This window comes from Bidens hawaiensis, unplaced genomic scaffold, assembly GCF_021521415.1.
Source record: "Bidens hawaiensis isolate Kalapana, Puna unplaced genomic scaffold, B.hawaiensis_p1.1 tig00028319_1, whole genome shotgun sequence".
Taxonomy (NCBI): domain Eukaryota; kingdom Viridiplantae; phylum Streptophyta; class Magnoliopsida; order Asterales; family Asteraceae; genus Bidens; species Bidens hawaiensis.
In genome coordinates, this window is record NW_027494623.1 from 110702 (window position 1) to 128307 (window position 17606).

At 42.4% G+C, this 17606-nt stretch overlaps 1 protein-coding gene across 1 annotated transcript; it reads right to left on the reverse strand.

Moving 5' to 3' along the window:
* Positions 1 to 15924: 15924 nt before the first annotated feature.
* LOC143576844 (large ribosomal subunit protein eL14y-like) lies at positions 15925 to 17584 on the reverse strand. Its single transcript, XM_077060854.1, has 5 exons — positions 17536 to 17584; positions 17357 to 17458; positions 16634 to 16763; positions 16085 to 16197; positions 15925 to 16002 (listed from the first exon to the last, which is right to left on the reverse strand). The coding sequence occupies exons 1-5, from the start codon at positions 17536 to 17538 to the stop codon at positions 15949 to 15951; spliced, it is 402 nt and encodes a 133-aa protein (XP_076916969.1). The 5' UTR covers positions 17539 to 17584; the 3' UTR covers positions 15925 to 15948.
* Positions 17585 to 17606: the final 22 nt, after the last annotated feature.

Genomic DNA, 17606 nt, shown 5'->3' on the forward strand with positions numbered 1-17606 from the left:
CCTAAGTTATAAATGAAATATTAGCATATAGATCGTGTTAATACACAAATATGCTTATATTCATTACAAGACAATAAGAGATCTGGACACCGAAAAGTTTTATTCGGAACTTAGAATGAAAAAGGCTTTAACATATCATCTAGGAAGATGATTGGAAAATATCGTTCAAGAAATACAAGGACAGTATATCATCGAAAAGAATTCGTTCAAGAAATACGACTGATGGAATATTATACTACCTAGAAAGGTTGATCAAAGAGTCAAAGAAAAAGAACCCGAAGATATTCAAGAAATACAATTGCTAAGTATAGCAAAAGTGATTAAGCCAAATTACAAAGGAACTGTTAGAACGAGCAAGACTAAAAAACGGAAAGATTCGATAGACTGAATCTAAACAACTTAGTGGAATAGATTCAATAGACTGAATCAAAGTTGTTAACGTCAGTAAATGTTTAGAATACAAAATGGTAAGGTAAATTGTTAAACACAACTGATCAATGTGTTTATCAATTTATAATTACTAATGATATTCTGAGTTATTAACTGATTACATCCTTTAAAGATGTAAGTTATCAACAAAACAAAAACCATAGTAAATCTGCATAGAGATTGTAACAACAACAACCGGATTAGATAGAATTTAATCAACAATCGAAGGTAAAGAGCCATTTACACTTAAGACAACGAATCTCGAGGACGAGATTCATTCCAAGGTGGGGAGGATGTAACATCCCCAAAATTTCGATCCAAATTTGACAACTTAGGAAAGTTGAGGGATCAAAAATAATCTCAAAGATAAGTCATGGGAAATTATTAAATAAGGAAATATAAGAAAAATAAGGAAATAAAAATATTTCCTAAGTTAAGTATTCCCATATAAAGGAAATAAGTAAAATAAAACTACATCCCACATTGGAAGATGTAAGAAAGTGGAAGCATTCCACCAAGGTATAAGTAAGGAAAATGGAATTCATCCCACATGGAAAGTGATAAAGAAATGGAAGCTCTTTATAAGAGATAAAATTTCCATAGTTATATTATTTTATAAATATCATGCACTAAGTGGTCCTAGCGAAGGGTGCGCAGCACCCGACGCGCACGGGCTTGGGCGAGGACGAGGCCGATGGCGATGGCCAAGAGCGTTGGGCGCAATGTGGCGCTTTGATGGCGCACTTCGCACGCTCGCATCGCCGCGAGCCGCTTTAAGAGCCGCCTTAGTATTTTTGGACAACGAGAATTAGACCAGAAGTGACAAGCTACAAAAGATGATGGACTGAAAATGAAAAATATTACTCAGGGACACATCGCGCTACGCGATGAGTCCAGGAGACGGCCATCGCATAGCGCAATGGGCCGTGATGACGCATCACCCACGTGTCACACTCTGGTGACACGTGGCGACAGGGCAGGACACGTGGCGACATGTGGCGCGAGCTCAGAAAGGTACCCGTCGCGATATGCGACGGTGTTGAAAAAGGGGCCCATCGCGTAGCGCGATGGGATCCAAAATTTGCTATAAATAGGAGGGGTCACGGTTCATTTGCATGCACACCTTTCCACTCTCTCTCTCTCTAGAATTTCACTATCTACCTCGGTTTGCGTGCCGAACACCGTGAACATCGCCTCGATTTACGTGCCAAGGAAGGTGGATCAAGAACCCCTCGATAAACGTTCATATAGAGTAGAAGTGCTGCTAGTATAAAACTTAGGAATATCTAACTCCGAATACCATGCGAGGTAAGGGGTTCTGCCTAAGTTATTATTTTATTATTATAAATGGCTTGGACCATAGTCGAGGGTATAGCCCGAACCTTGATTACGAGTAAGAATAATATAACTTTTCTTAAGCAAATGTTATAGTTAAAATAATATTTCTTTAATATTAAGAAATATAATATTCAAAGAGTATAGTTAAATAATGTTTCTTCTTGAAGAAGAAACTCAGTATAGACGTTTCTTCCTGAAGAAGAAACGTAGCATATAATTGATAAAATAAAGAAGAGGACTAAAGGTCCAAATGTTTTATATAAACAAATGATTTTATCAAGGTTGAAGTTATACCAAAATCGACTAAAGGTCTAAAGCTAGATCGATGATCTAGTTATTTATACAAATGTTATTCTCGTACTATAGGTCCGAGGTAACATAACAAAAAGAAGATAACAGAAAACAGGAATCAGTATCAGAAACTGATTATAAACAGAAAAGGTGAATACGCCCCAAACCTTTTATATTGAGTCTGAATGTTTGCATAGGATTTACGAATCCTTGAAACTTTGTGTACAATAATAAGAAACGGACACTCTGATTAAGAGTATACATGTGTCTGGATCCATTCATACGACTCGGCATTTTCCCGAGGCCATGCAAATCATCAACATGTCTCCGAAAGCTTGATGAGAAATGATTTGTGTATATAATTAATTGTACAAGGTACTTAGGGTAATTTGAACCCAATTTAGTTGGATGCCTAATGATTAGTCACAAAGGTATTATTGTTGGTTTCACAAAGGTATTGAAAAGATATTTTTAGAGTCAACGTTATCCATCAGCTTTGTGCTGACGTATTTTCCCACCCATGTTACAGGGAAACAAGAAATGTTAGAACAGACAAACAAGAAGGAATAGAAGATTGGAGTTATAGTCATTAGATGCTATCTGGTGGCTCAGATATTTTATTTTAAAATATTATAAAAGAGTTATGTTTTATAAAGAAATGTATTTGAAATATCAAGCGGGTATTTAAACCCGAGATTTTAATAAGTTTTCAATATAAATATTTTAAAGACTTCCGCTACAAACCGCAACTCTGATTTATTTACAAAACAGGTACCAATTTGTGGTCACACACCTAGGCCCTAAATGAGGGTGTGACACTCTGTCAAATGAAAAAAATTACCGTGTGGAAGAAATAGATGAAATAGTTGGTAAAACACGAATCTCATAAATTTAAATAGCAATTAAAATGTTAAAAATCAGAAAGCCTAAACAAGGTATTTTTAAAAAGAGCCAATAGCTCAACTGATGTGGGCCTAAGTATTGAAGACTGGACTATTATGTTTATGGAGGCTCAAGATCGCAGCACAAAAGGTGGCCCATGAAAACGGGCATAATTTGGCCCACAAAGCTCCGTTTCAGGTCTATTACCAGTCAAATCGAAGCTTGAGACGAAGAGCACATTGTGGCAAACGCCTACGGTGGTTTGGCCCGTGTAAGAAGCCCAAAAACGACTCCTAAATAAAGTTATGTGTCTTTTTATGTTTTTTTAGCAGTTTTTATGTTTTTGTTTTTGGGTTTGTGTTTGGCCCATGGCCCATTTTAGACCCATTTCGTATTAGAACCTTTATTTATATGTTGGTTATGTAATTTGGAGAGGCAGACTTGAATTTTATAATAATTACTTTTTCTCTTCACTTTCCCTGACCTTTGGGTGGGATTTTGGGGGGTTTTGGAAGCTCATCACGGGCATTCGTTGAATCAACGTGATTCAATCTTCATTTTCGCTTTACCGCTGCATCACCAACTTTTTTATCCACCACTTGTAACATAGTGGTAAAATGTTTTGGTCTCCACTACTAAAGGGACCAGAGTTCGATCCCTACTTATGTTATTTGGTTGATTTAAGCAATGAATGATTTGAGCTAGACCTTACGCTAGAGAGTTCTGCTCTTGTTGTGACACAACAACTGCCAAATGACGGTATGTTAAATATTTAATCTACTGTTTTATATTAAATATTTAATCAACTGTTTTGTAAAATATAGTTACAAGATTTGTATCTATACAATAATTACTTTATTTTACAAAATGATATTTGGTGTGATGGTGTCATATGCATGCTTTTCATTTTCCTTTTAGTCTTACAACTTTACTTTAATCCGATTCAAATATAAAAACTCATGTATGCTACGAATTTTCCACATTTCAGCTTTTTGTATCTAGTAAATCCTAGTCATCAAGCATATATGTATTCAATTTAATCCAGTCCGATTAAGTCAATATATACGGTCGTCTTCGGTCACCAAACATGTCAAAATGTGAATAAAAATATTTTATATGTAAGGTTTAGTTCAACAACACCCATAACTTATCACTTATAATGGCTTCTTGGCATACCATTTAGTCCTACCAATTATTGAACATTTGAACTTGTTACTTATCTGGTGGCAACAAGGCATGATGAGTGGCAACTCAGTACTTAATTACTGGATGTTTACACTTTTTAGTTTTATGTATACTAACGAATATCTTAAATTTTTAATACTTTTTGAAAATTTTAAATATTCAATTATGAATCCTAAATTTCTTGAATGGTTTTTATATATGGTGTACGCCACCATTAGGCTTCCCATCAATGGGTCAATAAACGGTTTATTCACAAGTAAAATACATTTATATACGTATGCACATGAGATGTAATGGAGACATGGCAATCAACTCATGGTGCCGGTTAGTGAAGAGGTAGGTCCCAGCAGAGCCCAGTTGGACCCGCAAGACTCACCTTAAACAGGGACGTCTGCGCAGAAACCAACTGGATCCGCAGGACCAACCATGCTCAGAGACGTGACGTCCTTACGCGCAGTACGCAAGCTGGTCCCGCAGGAAATGCCTCCCAATGGTGAAGGACTCCTCCTGTCCCCGCAGCCTCGGATACAAGCCATTAGGGAAGGCCACCCGCGCAGCAAGGCTACACGCACAAGGCACTTAGCTCTCAATCATTCAGTGTCACCTGAAGGAATGAGCGAAGCCGGGAACAATCCCGCATAAGGGCGGGAGGGGGAATACTCCCGCCCAAATAAGCCAGTCCGTACGATACGGGAAGATCTTCTGTACTGTACCTGACGAGGTATGGGAAAAAGATCTGACTAAAGATACGACAGCTTATGGACAACAGTATGGCGAGCAGCATGCTCCTACACTGTATGTCACTATTAGCCGCTGCCTACTCACCAACTATTGTCATACCACGTGCGTAGCCGGCAGTTGGTAGAAAAGGAATAGTATACAGCAGGCCTGGTCGCTATCAGCCGCTACCTACCCACCAACTACCAGCAGGGCACGTGCGTAGGCTACTGTTGGTGGAACAGGAACACTGTTGCAGCCGGCCATACCTCCTTGGAAACCTACCTTCGGCTATAAATACCACAAATGGTATGACCATCTGATCCTATCATATCTTATCACATTATCATCATATTATACCTGATATCTGCTCTAGCAATCTCTTAATATACTTTTATATTTAAAGAGCAATCTAGTCTGATTCTCACGCCGGAGGGTGGTCACAAGGAGGAACCCCCCCCCTTCTCAGTGACGAGCTCACGGTGTCTGTTTTGCAGGGAATCAGAAGAACCATCTTCAAAGGGTCTAACCCCTCGTGGGAAACATCTATCTAACCCCCAGGTTACCAGTAATCTGTCCGGGGTCCGGTTAGTGTTTCTTCATTGGCGCCATCCGTGCATAAAGCTAGAACTACATTTTTCTCCAGTTTTTTCAAACTTCTACAAAGATGGTTAGAGAAATTCCGGTAACCACAACCCCAGCTACTGGTGGGAATACCGGTAACACAGTTTTTACAAACACTACCCCGGTTACCCAAGCCGAGGCAAGTGAAGTAAATTTTACGAACACTACCCCAGTTACTCATGCTGGGGCAAGTGCAGTAAATGATCGCCTACTGGGATCCACTGATATCCAGGTTGAGAAACGAAGACTCCCCCGCCAAACTCTCGATGAAGTTAAGGCATGGGCGGAGGCACGACAAAAGGAATTCCAGGCTGAGTTGGACGAACGCTTGCGTTCCGTACAACAGGCCGACGAATTCGAATACTGGGAGGATGACTCGGAGGAATCCGACTCCGACGCGAACCCTCGCCATAGGGCAAAAGGGAAGCGTAAGGAAATGGAATCCCAACCGAAAAGGCATTTTGGACAAGTCTTCAAACCAAAAAGCACAGGAGGAAGTCCACGAGACTTCTCCAAAACGTTCAGACCAAACGTTGCAAATGCAGGAACGTCCAAATTTGCAAGGGACATTGCGGAAGCAATCGCCCCAAAGAGTGCCAAACAAATGCCTAACATAGGCACATATGACGGTATATCTGATCCAGACGATCATTTGAACAGGTTCATAGCGGGGGCAACCGTCAGCAATTGGACGGAACCCACGTGGTGCTACATGTTTCAAATGACGCTTGTTGGGGCTGCTAGAGCTTGGTTTGATCGTCTACCGGTCAACCACATCTACGACTGGGCAGACTTCCAGCAGAAGTTTAGCCAACACTTCAGCCAGCAACGGAAGTATACCGAGGAGCAATGGACAATCCTCAAATGCATACGAGAAGAAGATGAATCTCTGCCAAACTTCATCACTCGCTTCAACTCAAAGAAGCTAAGTTTGGGCAATATCAGCGAAGATCTTGTTCGCGCTGCCTTCATCCAGGGCGCGCATGACCCAGAGCTCATCCGCACCCTAACGGGTAAAGATGGCATGCCATCCACATGGGATGCCATCATGACAGCAGCAAAACGCTATGCGGAAACGGAGAAGCAACTGGGTAGAGATCTCCCACAGAGCACAAACCTCTACACTCAGAAGACGAGAGAAGACAATGACCTCACCGCCCAACTAAATAAAAAGCGGAAGCTAGGCATTTGGCAGTCAAGGGTAAACTTTGACACCTCATCCGGCTTGCAACATCGATTGGGCGGAAGGGATAATGTACAGCCGCACCGGAACTCCAGATGGACGCCACTCACCAAAAGCGTCACTAAGATATTCGCCACTGAAGAGCTCCCGTGGCCAAAGCCTCCAATAATCCGACATCGTCACGATGCTGATCGGAGCAAATACTGTGACTTTCACAAGACAAAAGGCCACAACACTGAAGAATGCATAGACGTAAAAGACATGGTTGAAGCATTTGTCAGAGATGGGACGCTCGCGCACCTCGTGGCGCAATAAAGGCTGAGCAGGCGGGTGCGTGTAGAACCCCAGCTAGGGAAAACACGAATAAAAATTCCAGCTTCAATGTCGAGACTACATGCTGCGTAAAGAACGAGATCCCGAACCAGGTGCGTATCGGCTCGATGGCACTCCCATCCCAACAACATGGAAGGGAGCTCATTTACACAGTTTGCATGTAAATCAATTCCAATTTGTAAAGAAAAGGCCAAGAGCCACTTCTAATGGAAATGATTCTCTTTAGAACATCGAAGCTGATGATTTTACTTTTCTGAACACTAATATGACGATATTCACATTATGTGAAGTCGTTGCGTGGGAAGGCGGTTCTACCCGCACAAACCCAATAATGTGAAAAAACCTTCACGCAGGTCAGTTGAAGGTGAAAGGTTCAGCACCCAAAAATGAAAGTGCCGGTCTATCCGCATGAATCATAATGAGGAAACTGAATAACCTATCAACAACCGCGCGTCGAACGGTTAAACTATGCAACACTGGCGACGGCATTCACATTACGTGAAGTCGTTGCGTGGGAAGGCGGTCCTACCCGCACAAACCCAATAACGTGACAAACCTTCACGCAGGTCAGTTGAAGGGGAAGAGTTCAATTATCCCATTAAATGAAAGTGCCGGTCGATCCGCATGAATCATGAAAGGAAACTGAACACTACCTATTGACAACCGCGCGTCGAACGGTTCAAAACAAAATTCTTAAAAGGATGAGGAAAACCTACACGCAGGTCAGATATGGGTAAAGTTTTGCCATCCTACCAAGTGCAAGTGACGGTTCTACCCGCACAATCACGAAAGAGGAAGCAAAACTTCACACCTATTATCAACCACGTTCAAAGGTTAACTTATCCTCAAAGGATGAGGAAAACCTACACGCAGGTCAGATATGGGGAAAGTTTTGCCATCCTACTAAGTGCAAGTGACGGTTCTACCCGCACAATCACGAAAGAGGAAGCAAAACTTCACACCTATTATCAACCACGTTCAAAGGTTAACTTATCCTCAAAGGATGAGGAAAACCTACACGCATGTCAGATATGGGGAAAGTTTTGCCATCCTACTAAGTGCAAGTGACGGTTCTACCCGCACAATCACGAAAGGGGAAGCAAAACTTCACACCTATTATCAACCACGTTCAAAGGTTAACTTATCCTCAAAAGATGAGGAAAACCTACACGCAGGTCAGATGAAGGTTAAAGTTTAGCCATCCTACTAAGTGCAAGTGACGGTTCTACCCGCACAATCACGAAAGAGGAAGCAAAACTTTAACCCATTATCAACCACGTTCAACAGGTTAACTTATTCTACACTTGGAAAATTGCTAATTTAAACTAAGTATGCAAGTCATAGGTTTATAAAGCAAGAAACCCAAAGAAGGAAATAACAATCTTATACGCAAAAAGATTTATATTTCACAAACGAATTATTACAAGAATGGCCGGGTAACTACCCGCCTACGAAAAGAAAAATAATACATCTGTACAAGCTAAAACTATCCTAGCAGTGGGAAGGGATCTTCAGGATCAGGCTTCAGGGCCACTTCCACTTGGACCAGCCCCATCGGTAGAGCGTGGCAGTTCAAGGAAAGCTTTGAGGATAGCTAGCCCATCATCAGCAGCAGCGACTTCCTTCACCTTCTCCACCACTGGATGCGGGAAGGCGGCATATTGGTTCACCGCTTGGTCATATGCAGCTTCGGTGTCCACATCGAACAAAGGGAAGTTGGAAGGCGGGACGCCTTTCTCAACGAACCCTAGACCAAGCAGGAAGCCGGCCCTTTCCCCATCCTCATGAGAAGCGTTGAGGGCTGCGCTCATGGCATCATCGTAAGTAGTCTCTGAGAAGACCCGATGCACAACCTATAAAGAAAATACAAGTGTCAAACACCTTTTCTCTGTACAAAGGAAAGCGTGAAGACGTAAAGCCAAACATACCTGAGGCAACGCTTCTCGAAGAAGCCATTCCTTGGTAACCAGAGCTTCTTGGAGGGCGGCTTGAGCTTGGGTGCGGGCGCGTTCGGCTTCGCTTTTGTTAAGGTTGGCAAGTAGCACTTCCTTTGCGGCAGCCTCTTCGACGCCCTTAAGCTTCCGCTCGGTTTGGTTAAGCACGCCCCTCTGGTCCAAGATCTCTTGAAGCTTCTTGGCATCCTCCATCGCCAAGGCATCATGAGCACGTTGGAGAGCCTCCAATTTGGCCTTGAGCTCCTCGTTCTCCACGCGTAAAGGCTCAGCAACGGCTTCAGCCTTGGTGGCCCTCTCGGTTGCGTTCCTCGCAGTCTCCTTAGCCAGCCGAAGCTGTTCGTTAACAGCTTGGGCAGCCTTGGAGCGGGCCTCGAGTCGCGCTTGAACCTCAACCTCGAGGGCCTTGAAGGCCTTCTCCTTCTCCGCAGCAGCTGCGGCCAACTTTTGGTTCTCCTCCCGAAGAGCCCGCGCTTGAGATACTTCCTTGGCGCGAGCTGCTTTTAACTTGTCGTTTTCACGACAAAGCAGCTCGACGCGCGGCTGCATCCGGGCCTGGAGAACCCGAAGCTCATTGGTTAGCCTACCCTCCTGGTAGCTAGCCATGGCTTCCCCAACGCACCATGGGGAGCAGCGTGGCGAGCCCATTCCACGCACTCCACAGGGGTACGAAGGGTTGTTCCTCGGCGTATGTTCCATCGCGGAACATACACTTCATTGGAATCCGACACTGCAAAAAAACAAAAAAGCAGTTAGGAAAAGATGATAAAAAATAAAAGTGAAAAAGGGCCAAAGGAACCCTACGCACCTGTAGGGTCTATAACAGGCCGATAGCCGCCGAACCCATCACCTGAACCCAAAGGAAACCCATCCAAAGGTCAGTCAGATGGGAAGGTGGCAAAGATTGGCGAGTACTCCCATGCGTACCTGATGGGCCGGCCGTCGGTGCCGGGTGGCGGGGGCATGGTGGCAGCCGCCGCAGTCGCTGCCGCAGAATCCGCAGCAATCGTAACCGCCGGCTCGGTGAAAGATGCTGTAAAAATCGCACTTACCACCGGCGGTGACGTCATCTCGGCTGGAACAGTCGGCTCAAGGGACTGAGCAACTGATCCAGCGGAAACAGGCGCAGGCGCCTGGGTCGTCGCCTCAGATAGGCTGACCGAGCCTACCGTCATCGGCGGAGAGGTACTCCTCTGCGCTCCACCCTGGAATGCGCCAACATCCACACCTGCGTAAAGAAGAAAAGTGTTAAAAAGACTTGGAAGATTAAACTACGAAGATAAAAGCCAAGAGTTGTACTTACGGGTTTTCTTGAGCTTGAACGTACGGACGGGCGGGGACGAACCCGATGGAGCCGGTCTCTTGATGCCGGTCACCGTCGTTGCCATTGGTTCTCCGGAGGTAACAGTCGTAGCCTCCGGAACAGTGGTCTTCTCACCACCGGGGTTCCCCGCCACCTCTTCACTATCTGACTCAGTGTCAGATAGGAGCACTGGATCGGCTGTGGAGGCCGCCTTCTCCTTCCCTTTCCCGCCGGCAGCCCTCTTCTTCCGCACTAACGGAGGACCATCTGCGGATTCCTCAGAAGAAGACAGGATGTCAGGAATTCCAGCAGCGGGTACAGCACTGAGGGGTGGAGGAGAGAATAGCGCCTTACCTGGCCGCCGGTGGCTCAGGATCTCGTGGCCCAGTGGATAGACCTCCACAAACCGATCCGCTGTTTGCTCCAGGATGGGCAACTCGTTCTCGTCAAGAGCACGAGTACCCACCCGCACGGGACCGTCAGCTTCCCGCGAGTACAGGAGCGACTCCAAATTGTTCCCCTCTGAAAGAAAAGAAACAGTTAGAAGACAAACTCATATCAGCAAGAAAGACAAGACATACCATAAGGAGTAGAGTTCAAACCGTATTCGAGAAGGATGGGAACCTGAGACGCCTCCTTCCATACCCGGCTCATCCCCAGCATCACCATCCCGGACTCCGCAAACCGGTAAACCGGAGATTGGACCCGGGATATCTTCGCAAACCATTCCGCCTCCTGGTAGTTGGTGGCGTGGTGGCTCGGAATTGCTTGGCCATTTTTAAACTTCATGGCAATGGGGACGGCGCGGGCAGAAATGTAGAAGAACTCCCGCTTCCACGATCGGAGACTGCGCTCGGTCGCGCAAATCTTCAAACCCTTGATCCGGGTTGTCAGGGTGTACCACCCCTGGATGCACCTCCAAGTATAGAAGGTCATCAGGCGGTCCACATAGGGCTCAATACCCAGAATCCGGCACACCCACTCGAAGTGCCGGATCTTGGCAATCGCCATCGGATGCACCTCGGTCAGGTGCACACCGTGCCTCTCCAAGACACGGTACATAAACTTTGTCAATGGGAACCTAAGGTTCCCATAAACAAAGAATGCAGCATATACCCCGATCTTGCCACTGGGGGCATCGTACACAGTCTGGTGGGGTTCAGGAAACTCAGGCTCAAGAGACTCAAGCATGAATTTCCTGACGACATACTGGTACTGATCGACAGGTAGAGCACACTGGCACTCGCCAGCAGTACTCCTATCGTCGGCTACAGCTTCAGCATCATGGGAAGACATATTGCAGAGAGAAGAAAGCGATTTCGGGAAAATGCTTGCCTGAAAAGGGGAGTATTTGCCGGAAATCGCTAAAGAAGAAGAGAAGGGTGAAAGTGTGGATTACAAAGAACCCTCTCCCCCTTTATATAGTAATCGCAATTAATGCGGTCAATTTAATGCGGAAGAGAGAGAAATCGAAGGTGCAATGAAACTATGACACGTGGCAAAAAGCAAGCTGGCAACAGCTGTTGACAGGACGCGTACCATTAATTTCGCGGCCACGCGCCCGAATAATCGCGCCCACGCGCCTGAAAAGCGTCTGGAATGACCATGTACTGTCACGTCACCATAACTTCCTGCACGTCCTGACACAGTCAGAAGAAACCGTCGCACGACGTTTCAGAGATTTGGACTGTTCCTATCTTTCCACCAACCTTTCGAATTTCAAAATTCAAATTTTGAAAATATTAAAAAGTAAGCGGGAAAATACCCCTTACCTTGGCAAACAAGTAACCGTAAGACGGATTCGGGTACAGTGTAAAGGCAAAACCCTTCACGTACCTAGCAACCGCAGGGAATTGAAGCCAAGAAAAACCTTGGCAAACAAGTAACCGTAAGACGGATGCGGGTACAGTGTAAAGGCAAAACCCTTCACATACCTAGCACCCGCAGGGAATTGAAGCCAAGTAAATTTTGGCGAACAAGTAACCGTAAGACGGATGCGGGTACAGTGTAAAGGCAAAACCCTTCACATACCTAGCACCCGCAGGGAATTAAAGCCAAATATTCCTCGGCAACCAAGTAACTATAAGACGGGTGCGGGTACAGTGTAAAGGCAAAACCCTTCACATACCTAGCACCCGCAGGGAATTGACGCCAGGAATACCTTGGAAGTAAAGTAACCGTAAGACGAGCGCTGGTACAGTGTTAAGGCAAAACCCTTCACATACCTAGCGCTCCGCTGGGAATTGAAACCAAGAAGGATCTTCTGGGCAATGCTTGCGGAAACAGAAATAACATCCCCGCATAGCGGGAACGTCGAGAACTACGTTGTTTGAAGCTCCAGGATGGAATTGGTGGTTTTAACATAATTGATCACTATGTTCAAAACTACCAAAACCTCATGGAGAGTCCACACAAGTGGGACTCAACGCTCCTGACTTGCGAGGAGGTTACAGACCTACCCGCATCATACCCAAAGACCAAGCAGGAAACTCGGGAATTTCTGCAAGTGACAAGGACTTCCGCGGGAAGAATCCCCATGGAAAACCTTAAAAAAAAAACCCTTTTCAAAACCCTTTGCTTAAGTCCAAAAGTTCACCTCACTTTATTAAACACGCATGAGAAGAACATTGGACTGGGGGGACTTGAAGAGGTAGGTCCCAGCAGAGCCCAGTTGGACCCGCAAGACTCACCTTAAACAGGGACGTCTGCGCAGAAACCAACTGGATCCGCAGGACCAACCATGCTCAGAGACGTGACGTCCTTACGCGCAGTACGCAAGCTGGTCCCGCAGGAAATGCCTCCCAATGGTGAAGGACTCCGCCTGTCCCCGCAGCCTCGGATACAAGCCATTAGGGAAGGCCACCCGCGCAGCAAGGCTACACGCACAAGGCACTTAGCTCTCAATCATTCAGTGTCACCTGAAGGAATGAGCGAAGCCGGGAACAATCCCGCATAAGGGCGGGAGGGGGAATACTCCCGCCCAAATAAGCCAGTCCGTACGATACGGGAAGATCTTCTGTACTGTACCTGACGAGGTATGGGAAAAAGATCTGACTAAAGAAACGACAGCTTATGGACAACAGTATGGCGAGCAGCATGCTCCTACACTGTATGTCACTATTAGCCGCTGCCTACTCACCAACTATTGTCATACCACGTGCGTAGCCGGCAGTTGGTAGAAAAGGAATAGTATACAGCAGGCCTGGTCGCTATCAGCCGCTACCTACCCACCAACTACCAGCAGGGCACGTGCGTGGGCTACTGTTGGTGGAACAGGAACACTGTTGCAGCCGGCCATACCTCCTTGGAAACCTACCTTCGGCTATAAATACCACAAATGGTATGACCATCTGATCCTATCATATCTTATCACATTATCATCATATTATACCTGATATCTGCTCTAGCAATCTCTTAATATACTTTTATATTTAAAGAGCAATCTAGTCTGATTCTCACGCCGGAGGGTGGTCACAAGGAGGAACCCCCCCCTTCTCAGTGACGAGCTCACGGTGTCTGTTTTGCAGGGAATCAGAAGAACCATCTTCAAAGGGTCTAACCCCTCGTGGGAAACATCTATCTAACCCCCAGGTTACCAGTAATCTGTCCGAGGTCCGGTTAGTGTTTCTTCAGTTAGCCATTTTGATATTAACTTAGCACAAGACACACCTATAATGGAATATTAAATTTCGAGACCACCTATTCCAGTAAAACGATAACAGAGACGTACACTCAATAATAATTCACAAGTCATGCCCAAATTACGATAGACTATATTTGAAAATTGAAATACATCAAGGTTACAATTTTTATAATATGAAACAACCGATGTTGATGTGATGTCAAGGCTTAAAGTGGTTTGGTATGTATAGAATCGTAGGATTTCTAAAGGAAAACCATCACTACCCACAATTAGGGCTGTCCAAATTACTCGCCGCTCGTTCGTCGTTCGCTCGAAAATTGTTCGAAAAGTGCTCGTTCGATTTCGGCTCGGTTCGGTTTAAAAAAAATCCAAGCACGAGCAAAGCCTCGCCTGATTTGGTTCGGTTCACTTTGCTCGAATTATTTTTTATTTATTAGTTTTATATATAAACTTTATGTATATTTGTAAAAGTATACTATTTTTTTAAAGTTTTTAAAATTTCTTTCTTTTGTGTTGTATTCAAAGTTCAAATTTAAACCATAGCCACTCGTTTTATATATGTTTTGTTGTTAACTTTAAGTTTTATAGATTGTAAAGGTGAAAGTTTAGACAATTAGAGTTAAAAGTATAGGATTAATGATATTTTGAAGTTTTAAAAATTTAAAATTGGAAACTTTGTACGAAATCAAGCAAAACCAAACCAAACCAAGCCGCTCGGTTTCAAAACCAAACCAAGTTCAAGCATAAAGATATCGCTCATTTCCTTAAATTCAATCCGCTCGGTTCGGCTCGCTTTCAAACCAAACCAAGTATGAGCATGCCCGCGTTCGGCTCGGTTCGGTTCGGTTCATGAACAGTCCTACCCACAATGAATAATACTTACATTCACATGGCCATAACTGCATTCCCATTGATATATTCAATGAGTCAAAAACTTGATATATTCAATGAGTCAAAAACAGGCTTGCACAGCTTGTTTCCCTTTTGCCTTCTTTATTGATGTAAACATTACATTTTAATGAAATTTATAATTCATTTTCATTTATAAAAAAAGTTGTTAAACATTATAGTTTGCCAAAGTTGGTGTATGTTATGTTAGAGCTTTGATGAAGCCAAATATCGAAGATAATGGTTCCTTTTTTTCCTTGTAGGGTTTATGATTTTCCAGTACTGTTTTAAATTCAAGGCTTGATATTGAGAGCGCAAATGTTATTCTTGAATTAGAGTTTGGTCTTGTGTTGAAATTTTGGCTTTAAGGTTCTAGATTTGATTTTATTATAGCAGACTGGTTCAAAGGTTCTTTATTAATTAGAAACCCAATTTTATTGCAAAACTAATCTATGTAGGGGAAGATGATGCAAGATGATACAACTGATTAAACATCTATAAATTAAAACAAATCTATTGGGATTTGGGACACATGAACATTTGAACATATGCAAAAACCAACTTTAAAAATCACTCCCATATATATCAAGCTAACAAATGATGAAGTAAACTATCACATGGTAACCATAAATTACACAAAACAATTTAATGGTTTATAAAACTTCAAAACTAGAATAAAGTTCTAGAAGTGATATTGGTGTTTGTGATTTTAGAGTTAAAATCCTCAACTTTTGAGCCATTTGGAACCCACCAAACCCTTAGGGGGTGTTTGGTACAGAGAATGGAATTGTAGAGAAATGGAATAGAGAAATGGAATTGCAGAGAAAGGGAATTGGTCTGGAGAATGAGAATTGACTGTTCTGTTTGGTAGTACAGAGATTTCAGTAGAGAAATATAGCTGAGAATCATTTCTCTTGTTTGGTACATAGAAAATAAACAGAGAATTATATCAACTTTATCATTAGCACAAGTATTTTTTTCATAACAAATATTTATTAAAAAATAAAAAACATATAAAAAGATGCATAAATTCCAACCAAAATATGCATTGATCAAACCAATTCACATACAAAACATAGTTTTTAAGCAAAAAACATCAACCATAGTTAAAACCAACAAACACTGGTTTACTCAACGATAATTTAAATAAAATGGAACAAAATCTCGACATTCATACAAATTAAGCAGTCTCCTTCTCTAGCTTGGCTAGCTCTTGCCTAACGACTCCCGCCTTCTGCAAGATCACAAAACAAATATGCAGTGTGACAAAGTTATCAATAGTAAAAAAAGTTAACAAAGAATGAACTAATGCTAACCTTGATTTTTGCCAACATAATCTTAAACCTGTCGAAATCATTGAGTGATGCTCTCTTCTTTTTAACAATGAACTTTCTTCCCCATGAGCTGTTTTCCCATTTGTTTTTGACATCTACAAAAGATACTTAATAAATAAAAACAGACCTTTTTCAAGAACAATCAGAGCACATAACATGTGATACACGATGTATAGAAATGAGTATATTAAAAAAATAAAATATTTGGCCAAAGGGCAGTATATATCAATTTTGATTTTAATATAATAGTAACAATAATAGCAATAAACTTTTTAATACCATACCACCAAAATATTTATATCTTCACCACTGCTATGTTATAAAAATGTTAATGTGTCATTATAATGGTAAATGATACACTAAAAGTTTGATTTATAAAACAAATAAAAACCACATTTTAAGTTGAACCTCGGCATCATGGATCGATGTTTTTGTATACCGAATTTAGAAAATCATATTATATATATACTTAGATTAATATTCTTAGAATCAATCAATCTGTCTCAATATCTATACCAATGTTGTACATACCAGCAGCCTCCATAGCAGCAATAAGAGTTTTCTTGTTTGGAACTCTTTTAATGTCAATTTTGATGTCGGTAAGCGTTAGCCTCTTGAAGTTCATTTGGCCTCTCACCATGTCAGGAGAATCAACAAGAGCCTGCCAATTCAAAACAATTATTTCAGTACAACCTTAACTTCTTCCATTATATTCAACTTGAACAACTAAACTCAAACTCCTCACATAATTGCAGATACTATAAGCTTATAAAAAACTTAACATTTAAAATAACACTATGCAAAATTGTAGTATATATAAGCTTCTATAAAACTTAAGATTATGCATTTACTAAAAGCTTCTGAAAAAAAACAATTAGAAATAACATTTCTCAATAATAAAAGTATAATAAAAAACACAGCTGCATGCATATTTCATTAAATCTTATCATTTTGACCTAAACAATAATAAAACCATGACTGTAGCACTGCTAGCAAACACACAAAGCAGTTTCTTATAGGTTTTAAAAGCATCAAATTCATAACCATTGGTAATTAGCACATAGAAATCAAACAGTAAGTTAATATCTCAACTTGTTAAATGAAAATGAATGAAAAACATCAAGCATTTCCTGTATCAACATTTAATTCCTATATAATCACACAATAATAACAAAAAAGTAATTAGAGCTAGATTTAAGATCTGTGTAGCAGTGGAATAATAATAATATAATAATAATAATAATAATAAATTACTCTGTTCTGATCGATGACATCGACGATAACAACGAGCTTGCCGTAGTCCTTTCCGTAGTTAACGAGTGCGATTCTTCCGATCTCAACGTACCTCTTGAACGGCTACAATATTAATACAACAACATTTGTTAGTTCAGATAGAATAAGCTGGTTGAAATTAGATTAGGGTTTTGTTTTACCATTTTTGCAGGAGAACTGAGGCTGCGGCGATGATTGAAGACAGACGAAGAAGACCAAGAGAGTTGCGGTG

Bases quoted from the DNA above. Each gene is read 5' to 3' on its own strand.
- LOC143576844 (XM_077060854.1), bottom strand. The intron at 16,198-16,633 runs GTATGTACAACA...TATCTTTTGTAG, and splicing joins TGCTGCTATGGAGGCTGCTG to ATGTCAAAAACAAATGGGAA. The intron at 16,003-16,084 runs GTTAGCATTAGT...GTGATCTTGCAG, and splicing joins TTATGTTGGCAAAAATCAAG to AAGGCGGGAGTCGTTAGGCA.